This window comes from Palaemon carinicauda, chromosome 44 (genome assembly GCF_036898095.1).
Source record: "Palaemon carinicauda isolate YSFRI2023 chromosome 44, ASM3689809v2, whole genome shotgun sequence".
NCBI classification, from domain to species: Eukaryota; Metazoa; Arthropoda; class Malacostraca; order Decapoda; family Palaemonidae; genus Palaemon; species Palaemon carinicauda.
Genome location: NC_090768.1, coordinates 40,616,581 through 40,628,779, shown reverse-complemented (window position 1 = coordinate 40,628,779; position 12,199 = coordinate 40,616,581). Strand labels below are relative to the sequence as shown.

At 45.3% G+C, this 12,199-nt stretch overlaps 1 protein-coding gene across 2 annotated transcripts in view; it reads left to right on the top strand.

Annotated features, from left to right (window-relative positions):
* The window catches only part of LOC137634151 (WD repeat-containing protein 48), a 52,296-nt gene that overhangs the window by 19,359 nt on the left and 20,738 nt on the right, over positions 1 to 12,199 (top strand). For both annotated transcript variants that reach the window (XM_068366398.1, XM_068366397.1), the window contains exon 10: positions 8,642 to 8,749. In XM_068366398.1, coding sequence (XP_068222499.1) covers positions 8,642 to 8,749 — 108 coding nt within the window. The remainder of the gene's footprint in view (positions 1 to 8,641; positions 8,750 to 12,199) is intronic.

Here is a 12,199-nt window from a genome sequence, read left to right as displayed (position 1 = left end):
ACTTTATGCTGTTGTATGAGATCTGGAATAGCTATACCACTGAAGGGGGGATAAGCTCTTGAATATGTGGAATCTCCACTACCTTTAAAGTGATATATGGGGATGAGATTTCCACATTTTTATCAATAATTCCTACCATACAATCTGTTTTTCAATATTAAACTTACCCGATAATCATGTAGCTGTCAACTCCGTTGCCCGACAGAATTCTACGGGAGGGATACGCCAGCTATCACTATACTAGAAGGGGGTGTACTCACCAGCGCCACCTGTGGCCAGGTACTACAGTACTTCTTGTTGACACCTCCTCAATTTTTCCTCTGTCGTGCTTCCGGCAAGACGTTCTGGGATACGCTTATAATCTTGGAGTATTGTTCACGGCTTTTGGTGAAGTATTTCTCTCAGATTTCGGCTGTCGCTATACTGGAAACTTCTCTATTAACTTAGATAGCTTTTATTCAGTTCTTATTTATGGTTAACGATCTTTTTGCTTGATTTGGAATCCCCCTTGACTAACTCTTTGATTCAAGATGTCTGACATTTCACAAGCCCCACCCCATAGACGATGTAGGTCTTGTAATAGGCGTATTCCGAAGGCCTCGGTAGATCCTCACACCGCTTGTTCTGACTGTAGGGAAAGACCCTGTCAGTTGGAAGATCGATGTGAGGAATGCGCCGGACTTTCGGAACTTGAATTTGTCCGATTCCTGAAATATTCAACCAAGTTAGAGACAGAGAGAGTTAGGAGGAGTTCTTCTCGCTCTTCACTTTTTTCCTCACCTCATGATCCCCAACCTTTTCCTCCCCCTGTAGTGGCTACCCCCGAACCTACTATTTGTACTCAACCTGATATGTCTGTTGTTTTGCGTGCCATTCAGGCTTTAGGTGACAAAGTGGAATCGGTGGTTAGTGATCATAAGTCTCTTATGGCCGAAGTCAAAGAACTTAAGGTCAAAAGTGCAGTGGGAGGTGATAGTGCCAGTGCTGTGACAAGTGCTAGTGTCAGTGCAGTGCCAAGTGCTAGTGTCAGTGTCAGTGTGGTGCGTGAGGGTACTTCTGTGCGTGCCAGTCGTCCTCCCAGTCCGGGACCTCTTGCAAGCTCCCAAGCCCAGGGGAGAAGCAATGTCGAAGGGCAAAAGGGTTCGGCAGGCCTTGATCGGCGCACAGAAGTATCCTCGGTGGTTGCGGGCGTGTCTTACAGAGACCGTCACTCCCACCCGCAGACGATTGAGCCCGTCTTTTACTCGTCTGCTGAAGAATTGTCAGGGAGAAAACGCTGGACTCAGGTCTCAAGACCTCTCAAACGCAAAGTCCAGACCTCAAGAGCTCTACAACCTGGCTGCAGTCATTGGATTAGCTCTGACTCTCCGCAGTCTTCAGGTGACTGCACACCTCCTAAGAGGGGTAAGGTTATGCCGCAACAGACCTCATCTTCTGTTAAGGCTTTGCCTCAGCAGACCTTAGCGTCTGTCGACCCCAAGTTGACTTTACTGCAGTCCATGCAGTCACAGCTTGCGGTCTTAATGCGTGAGTGTCAGGCTGAGAAGGTTACACCTCCTCCTGCGATCGCTCCGCCTAACCGCAGTCCAGTCTGCCAGGCGTACGAAGTTGAGGCTCCTCAGGATACCTTACCGCGTACTGAGTTGCCAGTTTCCAGCGGTGTGCAGCAACCTCCGCCTTCCTTAAGGCAACCTCAGCAATGGGAACAGGAAGCTTATGCCTTACTTCCTCCGCTTCCGCTTGCGGTTCCACCAGTGAGGCAACACTCTCTTGAGGTACGACAACCTCTTCCATCCATGAGGCAGACACCTCAGCTCTCGCTGCAGCGACCTCAACCCTCCTCAAGGCGAGAGCCTCAACACCTTAGCCTTGCGCCTCAGGAACCTCAACTCGCGAGACAAGAACTGCGTTCTGCGCAGCCGCTACCTCAACTCTCGCAGCTCACACCTCAGGAACCTCAACTCGTTCCTCAGGAACCTGCTACTGCGCATCCGCAACCCTTACAGCAAGCGCAACTCTTGAGACAAGACACTCATGCCAGGAGTCAGCCTCCTCAACCCATGCGCCTACCTTCCGCTACTCTTTTTGACCAGCCTTTGCAGCCTGAACCTCAGGTTTTAACTCATCAACAGAGACTTGAGGATGAAACCACAAGCGTTTTTGCACCCGCTTGTTCAGATTCTGCTGTTCAGCATACCACTGTTCCATTACCTCTCACTTCGCTACACTCTGGTGATGAGGTTTCTGAGGAGGAAGCTGCGCACCTGGATCCCTCATCAGACGTGGAAGAAACCAAGTCTTCTCCTCCACCTATTGACTTTCGTAAGGTCCTGGCTCTTTTCAGAGAGGTATACCCGGACCATTTTGTCTCTGCTACCCCCCGCTCTCCGCCATCTGAGTTTTCGCTGGGCATGCAGCCTGTTAAGTCAACATATACTAAGCTCGTCTTTGCTAGGTCCTCTAAGAGAGCTTTAAGAATTTTAGGGGAGTGGTTGCAGTCTAAACAGCAACTAGGAAAGACTTCCTTTATGTTCCCACCGACTAAGCTCACTTCTAAAGCGGGCGTATGGTATGCCACAGGAGAGGAACCAGGCTTGGGAGTACCTGCCTCTGCCCAGGCTGACTTCTCAAGTTTGGTCGACTCTCCTCGTAGAACAGCAATGAGGCGCTCTAAGGTTTGCTGGACCTTCTCCGATCTAGACCACTTCCTAAAGGGTGTATTTCGTGCCTTTGAGATGTTCAATTTTCTAGACTGGTGCCTGGGGGCCCTTAGCAAGAAGACCTCCCCTGCGGACAAGGACTCGGCCATGCTTTTAATGTCCTGCATGGATAAAGCAATTAGGGATGGATCTGGCGAGCTTGCTTCAATGTTTGTGTCAGGAGTTCTTAAGAAAAGGGAGCAACTTTGTACCTTCCTTTCTTCCAGCATCACACCTTGTCAAAGGTCTCAACTCCTTTTCGCTCCGCTCTCTAAGTTCTTGTTTCCCGAAGAGCTTGTCAAGGACTTGTCTGCGGCCCTGATTCAAAAGGACACTCATGATCTTGTGGCCTCTTCAGCTCGTAAGACTAAGGTTGCTCCCTCAGTCCCCAGGACTTATCGCACCCCAGTGGCTGATACTCCTGCTACGAGGTTTATTCCGCCCTTTCGTGGTAGAGCCCCCAGCCGAGGAAGCTCCCGTCCAGACTCTTCCAGGAGCAAGTCTAGGAAAGGTTCCAAGACTTCAAAAGGCAAACACTGACTCTCCTCCTCTCCAGACAGCAGTAGGAGCCAGACTCAAGATCTTCTGGCAAGCCTGGGAAAAGAGAGGTGCAGACGCCCAGTCTGTCAGGTGGCTGAGGGAGGGTTACAGGATACCATTCTGCCGCAAACCCCCTCTGACCACTTCTCCCATCAACCTCTCTCCCAACTACAAGGAAAAGGACAAGAGGCTAGCGTTGCACCAGGAGGTGTCGCTCCTGTTACAGAAGAAGGCAGTGGTTATAGTCCGGGACCATCAATCCCCGGGCTTCTACAACCGTCTCTTTCTGGTGGCCAAGAAGACAGGAGGTTGGAGACCGGTGCTGGACGTCAGCGCGCTCAATGCTTATGTCACCAAGCAGACGTTCACTATGGAGACGACGAAGTCGGTCCTAGCAGCGGTCAGGCAGGAGGACTGGATGGTCTCGTTGGATCTGAAAGATGCTTACTTTCACGTTCCTATTCATCCAGACTCCCAACCTTTCCTGAGATTCGTTTTTGGAAAGGTTGTTTACCAATTCCAAGCCCTGTGTTTTGGCCTAAGCACAGCTCCTATGGTGTTTACGCATCTGATGAGGAATATTGCAAAGTTCCTCCACTTATCGGACATCAGAGCCTCCCTTTATTTAGACGACTGGCTGTTGAGAGCCTCCACGAGTCGTCGCTGTCTGGAGAGTCTCAACTGGACTTTGGACTTGATCAAGGAACTGGGTCTGTTAGTCAACTTAGAAAAGTCCCAGCTCATTCCCTCCCAATCCATTGTTTACCTGGGAATGGAGATTCGGAGTCAGGATTTTCGGGCTTTTCCATCGGCCCCAAGGATAAGCCAAGCCCTAGATTGCATCCTGAGCATGCTGAAGAGGAGCAGTTGCTCGGTGAGACAGTGGATGAGTCTCACAGGGACCCTTTCATCGTTAGCCCTGTTCGTCGAGCTAGGGAGACTCCACCTCCGCCCTCTCCAATTCCATCTAGCAGCTCATTGGGACAAGGATTTGACGCTCGAAGCAGTCTCTATCCCGGTCACCAAAGAGATGAAGACCACTCTCTTGTGGTGGAAGACCAATCTCCTTCTCAGGGAGGGCCTATCGTTAGCGATTCAGACCCCCAATCTTCATCTCTTCTCGGATGCATCAGACTCGGGCTGGGGCGCGACCTTGAACGGACAGGAATGCTCGGGAACGTGGAACAAGGAACAGGAAACGCTCCACATCAACTGCAAGGAGCTACTGGCAGTTCATTTGGCCCTATTGAACTTCAAGTCCCTCCTGCTAGGCAAGGTGGTGGAGGTGAACTCCGACAACACCACAGCCTTGGCTTACATCTCCAAGCAGGGAGGGACCCATTCGAGGAGCCTGTACGAGATAGCAAGGGACCTCCTCATTTGGTCAAGAAGTCTAAACCTCACCCTAGTTACGAGGTTCATTCAGGGCAACATGAACGTCTCAGCAGATCGCCTAAGCAGAAAAGATCAGGTCATCCCCACGGAATGGACCCTTCACAAGAGCGTGTGCAACAGACTTTGGACCTTGTGGGGTCAGCCGACAATAGATCTGTTTGCCACCTCCATGACCAAGAGGCTTCCTTTGTACTGTTCCCCAGTTCCAGACCCAGCAGCAGTTCATGTGGTTGCTTTTCTGCTGAATTGGTCCCATCTCGACCTTTACGCATTCCCACCGTTCAAGATCATAAACAAAGTCCTTCAGAAGTTCATCTCGCACGAAGGGACACGGCTGACGCTGGTTGCTCCCCTTTGGCCTGCAAGAGAATGGTTCACAGAGGTACTACAATGGCTGGTCGACGTCCCCAGGACTCTCCCTCTAAGAGTGGACCTTCTACGTCAACCTCACGTAGACAAGTTGCACCCAAACCTCCACGCTCTTCGGCTGACTGCCTTCAGACTGTCGAAAGATTCGCTAGAGCTAGAGGCTTTTCGAAGGAGGCAGCCAGTGCGATTGCCAGAGCAAGGAGGGTATCCACTCGTAGAGTCTACCAATCCAAGTGGGAAGTCTTCCGGAGCTGGTGTAGAGCCAATGCAGTTTCCTCTACCAATACCTCTGTAACCCAAATAGCTGACTTCCTATTACATCTAAGGAATGAGAGATCCCTTTCAGCTCCTACGATTAAAGGGTACAGGAGTATGTTGGCTTCAGTTCTCCGCCACAGAGGTTTGGACCTTTCTTCCAACAAGGACCTTCAAGACATCCTTAAGTCTTTTGAGACTTCTAAAGAACGTCGTTTACCCACTCCAGGCTGGAATCTAGACGTAGTCTTAAGGTTCCTTATGTCGCCTAGGTTCGAACCTCTCCAGTCAGCTTCCTTCAAGGACCTTACCCTCAAGACTCTTTTTCTCGTCTGTCTTGCAACAGCTAAAAGAGTCAGTGAGGTTCATGCCTTCAGCAAGAACATTGGGTTCACATCCGAATCTGCGACATGTTCTTTACAGCTCGGATTTTTAGCTAAGAATGAACTTCCTTCACGTCCTTGGCCTAGATCGTTTGAAATTCCTAGCCTTTCCAACATGGTAGGTAACGAGCTAGAAAGAGTTCTTTGCCCTGTCAGAGCTCTGAAATATTATCTTAATAGGTCAAAACCTATTCGAGGACAGTCAGAAGCCTTATGGTGTGCAATCAAGAAACCTTCGATGCCCATGTCCAAAAACGGGGTTTCGTATTATATAAGGCTTCTGATTAGAGAAGCCCATTCTCACATGAAGGAGGAAGACCTTGCTTTGCTGAAGGTAAGGACCCACGAAGTGAGAGCCGTAGCCACTTCGATGGCCTTTAATAAAAACCGTTCTCTGCAGAGCATAATGGATGCAACTTATTGGAGGAGCAAGTCAGTGTTTGCATCATTTTATCTTAAAGATGTCCAGTCTCTTTACGAGAACTGCTACACCCTGGGACCATTCGTAGCAGCGAGTGCAGTAGTAGGTGAGGGCTCAGCCACTACATTCCCTTAATCCCATAACCTTTTTTAACCTTTCTCTTGAATGCTTTTATTGTTGTTTTTATGGTTGTTACGGTAGGCTAAGAAGCCTTCCGCATCCTTTTGATTTGGCGGGTGGTCAATTCATTCTTGAGAAGCGCCTGGGTTAGAGGTTGTGTAGAGGTCCTTTAGTAGGGGTTGCAGCCCTATATACTTTAGCACCTTAGAGTTGATTCAGCCTCCTAAGAGGAACGCTGCGCTCAGTAAGGAAGACGAATTTAATAAAGGCAGAGTAACGGTTCAAGTCGACTTCCTTACCAGGTACTTATTATTTCATTGTTATTTTGAGATAACTGATTATATGAAATACGGGATACTTAGCTATCCTTTAGTCATGTACACTGGTTTTCACCCAACCCCCTGGGTGTGAATCAGCTACATGATTATCGGGTAAGTTTAATATTGAAAAATGTTATTTTTATTAGTAAAATAAATTTTTGAATATACTTACCCGATAATCAAGATTTAATTGACCCTCCCTTCCTCCCCATAGAGAACCAGTGGACCGAGGAAAAATTGAGGAGGTGTCAACAAGAAGTACTGTAGTACCTGGCCACAGGTGGTGCTGGTGAGTACACCCCCTTCTAGTATAGGGATAGCTGGCGTATCCCTCCCGTAGAATTCTGTCGGGCAACGGAGTTGACAGCTACATGATTATCGGGTAAGTATATTCAAAAATTTATTTTACTAATAAAAATAACATTTTAATCAATTCAGACATAAGTTCTCCATTTAATTCATCAAGGTCAAACCCTTTTATATCTTGGTGACTATTGCGCTAGTATTAAATTGTCCCTCGTGTTAATGAAGCATACCCACCCTGAAATTGTTTACCATTGAGTACCACAGAGTGCCCAACCATAGCATGCTAGTTGGGGAAGGCTTTTGGAAGGAGTGAGTAGGAATTATTTAAGATAGGCTGTCTCTTGTGGGGCTGGAATGTTTATCGAGTCATTACCAAGGTAGTTGGTCAATGACAGGTGGTGCAGTGTTGATCCCCGCCCACTTTTGTCTTTGTTAGCAAAGGGTACAAGCATACCATCACGCCTCTTTATCAACTGTTGGATATTTTCTTACATTTGTTTGTGATAAGTAAGCATATGGTAAAGTGAATATTGCTCCGATGGGGATACAAACAAACCTTTTGAAACCCCATGTGTATTATACCTTTGTGGAATGATTGTAAGCACTAGTCCCCCCTCCCCCAGCCATTTGAAGTACTGTTCTTGCTCGTATGATGAGGTAGACTATGAACTCAAAGCTTCATGGTAGTGTTTTGCCTTGTGTGAGAGTTGCTTGATTTAGAATGACTTGCCCATAATTGCATTTGCAATAGACAAAATCATTCGTCTAGCACTCTCACTTGGCGGCAGCAATGTTCCATGGACGGTGATCCTCTGTTGTTATGATTATTATTACCAGTCATTTTTAGTTTCCCAGACCTTGACTTCTTTATGACAGTAAAAAAGAATTGTTGGTAAGGGGAAGGAGAGTTACCATCTCTATCTTGCTCCTCTATCAATCTCTTCTCCCTCCATCATTCCCTTTGTCAGACATTTTATCCTTGAGAAGATTTTGAGTGGGAAGGCCTTTCACTAAAAGTTCCTTGGGGCTTATAACAATTGCTATCCTCCTCCAGGAGAGTGATGGTACTCACTGGTGTTACTGTTATTGCTGTTGCACTGGGAACAGGTCAGCGATCCTCCATGGACCAAACATCAGTACTGTAAGCCAGGAGAGGGTGGGATCGTATGCACCCACCTTTCTCATTCCTGTTGTTATGTGAAGGGTTGTTCCTTACCCAGGTGCATGCTCTTTGACATACAGGACTAGCCCACAGATTGGTACCTTTTTAGTTGGGTCCTGAGTGTTAAAGCCACTGCTTTTTAATCAGTTGCAAGTGAATGGTCCTACACAGGATGTTCGCAAGGACTGTAAAGGGAGCCAATAGGAGTATTGTTGGTTCTTCTGCCTTCTGCTGATATGGCGCTCATTCATCGGCTGGTAACTTCAGGAATGGTTAGCAGTTGTGAGCCTGGTGTCACAGCCACTGTTGTTTCATCAATAGCAGGTGAACAGTTCTAACCGAACCAATCTCCAGCAGTGTACAGTAAACCGTTGAGGTGCTCTTTTCACCTTTAGAGATGGCCTTATGTGAAGTACATTGTGCATAATACTACATTATACAATCTTAATAAGATTGTGTAAACATTTGTATTTGTCCTGCAGTGATTGCATGTTGTGCAAAATGTCAAACTTATCACCTGGTATCTTGTGGTTTATTGGTTCTCTTGTTGAGTGATCTACTGTTCCAGATATATAATGTCCCAATAGGTTAGTTAACAATGCATAGATAGATTTGCATACATTATGGTGAAATTATGGTTAATTTTCTAATTACGTTCTTTTCATTTGCAGGCGGGAAAAGTAGAAGAACTCGGAAAAATTGATTTTGACAGTGAAAAAGAAAAGCGAAATAAATCCATATACGTTCCTAGTTGGTTTACAGTTGATCTGAAAACTGGGGTAAGTGTATTATAGTTTGTATGCTTCTATGGCATTTTTAATCAAGAATGATTGATATGTGGGTTTTCAGTAGTCATGCTGTATTATCATTTTTTTTATATATATAAAATCAGTATAAAATAGTTATTGCAAAATACTTATAAATCATGGTAATTTGCATTTTTAGATGAGTTTAGAGAAAGTGTGTAGATGAAATCAGATGATTAAAAATATCTACTGTTCATTGAATATTAAATTTTTTTTATAATTTTCTTTTGAAATATGATAGTTTTAAAGTTTTTAGTTGATGATGATAATTTTTTACTGACATATTTGTCAAGATTTTATAAATAGGGTTGGGAAGAAGCTACCTTATTTTGATCATTTAACTGGAATAATACTAAAAACTTCTGTAAAATATAACACCATATTAAATTACCATGCAGTTTGATACATAACCTATCTCTTGATTGCACTATAATGTCCAAAAAGGATGTAGAGAACTATGAAATATAATGAAGGAAATAATGCTCTGCCTTGGCAGTGCAAGGCTGCTGTAAAACCTTAGCGTAAAGCACATGATTAGCTTGATAAATAATGAAAATGGGCGTAATACCCCAATGAGATAATTTGTGGCCCTGTATGTGATGGGAGGTTTGCATCAATCATTGATCTAAAAGAATGTTTGGAAGATTGAAAGACGTGCACGTGTTTAGGGGTATGGCTAACGGTATGTCTGATCATTTCTTGGTGGAAGGAAAATTAGTTGTAGCAAAAGAGTGGGGGAATAGAGTAGGTGGATGTAAAAGGGAGCAAGTGAGGGTTGAAGAGCTAATAAAACCGGGGGTAAAAAGTAAATATCAGGAAAGGTTGAAAATGGCATATGACGAGGTGAGAGTGAGAGAAACTGGTAATTTAGAGGAGGAGTGGAAGTTAGCAAAAGAAAATTTTGTTGGGATTGCAAGTGATGTATGTGGCAAGAAGGTTGTTGGAGGCAGCATGAGGAAGGGCAGTGAATGGTGGAATGAAGGAGTGAAGGTAAAAGTGGAAGAGAAAAAGAGGGCTTTTGAAGAATGGCTGCAGAGTAATAGTATAGAGAAGTATGAAAAATATAGAGAGAAAAAGGTGGAAGTAAAGCGCAAGGTACGTGAGGCAAAGAGGGCAGCTGACCTGAGGTGGGGTCAGGGACTGGGTCAGTCATATGAAGAGAATAAGAAGAAGTTTTGGAAAGAAGTGAAGAGAGTAAGGAAGGCCGGTGCAAGAATTGAAGAGACAGTGAAAGATGGAAATGGAAGGTTGTTAAGAGGAGAGGAGGCAAGGAAAAGGTGGGCGGAATATTTTGAAAGTTTGCTGAATGTTGAGGATGATAGGAAGGCAGATATAATTGCTGTTCCAGGTGTTGAGGTGCCAGTGATGGGAGATGAGAATGAGAGAGAGATTACAATAGAGGAAGTGAGGAGAGCACTAGATGAAACGAGAGTAGGAAAAGCATCTGGTATGGATGGTGTGAAAGCTGAGATGTTGAAGGAAGGGGGTGTGACTGTACTTGAATGGTTGGTGAGATTGTTTAATGTGTGTTTTGTGTTGTCAATGGTACCAGTAGATTGGGTCTGTGCATGTATTGTACCACTATATAAGGGTAAGGGAGATGTGCACGAGTGTTGTAATTCAAGAGGTATTAGTTTGTTGAGTGTAGTTGGAAAAGTGTATGGTAGAGTACTGATTAATAGGATTAAGGATAAAACAGAGAATGCAATCTTGGAAGTACAGGGTGGTTTTAGAAGAGGTAGGGGTTGTATGAATCAGATTTTTACAGTTAGGCAGATATGCGAGAAATATTTAGCAAAAGGTAAGGAGGTGTATGTTGCGTTTGTGGATCTGGAGAAAGCATATGATAGAGTTGATAGGGAAGCAATGTGGAATGTGATGAGGTTATATGGAGTTGGTGGAAGGTTGTTGCAAGCAGTGAAAAGTTTCTACAAAGGTAGTAAAGCATGTGTTAGAATAGGAAATGAAGTGAGCGATTGGTTTCCGGTGAGCGTGGGGCTGAGACAGGGATGTGTGATGTCGCCGTGGTTGTTTAACTTGTATGTTGATGGAGTGGTGAGAGAGGTGAATGCTCGAGTGCTTGGACGAGGATTAAAACTGGTAGGCGAGAATGATCATGAATGGGAGGTAAATCAGTTGTTGTTTGCGGATGATACTGTACTGGTAGCAGACACAGAAGAGAAGCTTGACAGACTAGTGACAGAATTTGGAAGGGTGTGTGAGAGAAGGAAGTTGAGAGTTAATGTGGGTAAGAGTAAGGTTATGAGATGTACGAGAAGGGAAGGTGGTGCAAGGTTGAATGTCATGTTGAATGGAGAGTTACTTGAGGAGGTGGATCAGTTTAAGTACTTAGGGTCTGTTGTTGCAGCAAATGGTGGAGTGGAAGCAGATGTACGTCAGAGAGTGAATGAAGGTTGCAAAGTGTTGGGGGCAGTTAAGGGAGTAGTAAAAAATAGAGGGTTGGGCATGAATGTAAAGAGAGTTCTATATGAGAAAGTGATTGTACCAACTGTGATGTATGGATCGGAGTTGTGGGGAATGAAAGTGATGGAGAGACAGAAATTGAATGTGTTTGAGATGAAGTGTCTGAGGAGTATGGCTGGTGTATCTCGAGTAGATAGGGTTAGGAACGAAGTGGTGAGGGTGAGAACGGGTGTAAGAAATGAGTTAGCGGCTAGAGTGGATATGAATGTGTTGAGGTGGTTTGGCCATGTTGAGAGAATGGAAAATGGCTGTCTGCTAAAGAAGGTGATGAATGCAAGAGTTGATGGGAGAAGTACAAGAGGAAGGCCAAGGTTTGGGTGGATGGATGGTGTGAAGAAAGCTCTGGGTGATAGGAGGATAGATGTGAGAGAGGCAAGAGAGCGTGCTAGAAATAGGAATGAATGGCGAGCGATTGTGACGCAGTTCCGGTAGGCCCTGCTGCTTCCTCCGGTGCCTTAGATGACCGCGGAGGTAGCAGCAGTAGGGGACTCAGCAGTATGAAGCTTCATCTGAGGTGGAAATGTGGGAGGTTGGGCTGTGGCACCCTAGCAGTACCAGCTGAACTCGGCTGAGTCCCTGGTTAGGCTGGAGGAACGTAGAGAGTAGAGGTCCCCTTTTTTGTTTTGTTTCTTGTTGTTGTCGGCTACCCCCCAAAATTGGGGGAAGTGCCTTTGGTATATGTATGATGTATGTATTGATCTGCAGAGTGCAGTACAAATGTTTTGCTAAACACTCTGGGGTGTTCTGCTACTTCTTGTACCCAATGAGAACACCTTTTGATCCCTGATTTCAAACTTATAGTCTTGAAGTCCTTTAGTGAGTCTGGGAATATCTAATTTTCATGACGTAGTAAAATTGTAAATAGGGCTATATGATTGATAGGTTTCTATGAAACAAATTGACTTTTTTATTAGATATAAAAATTTTCAAATAATCCAT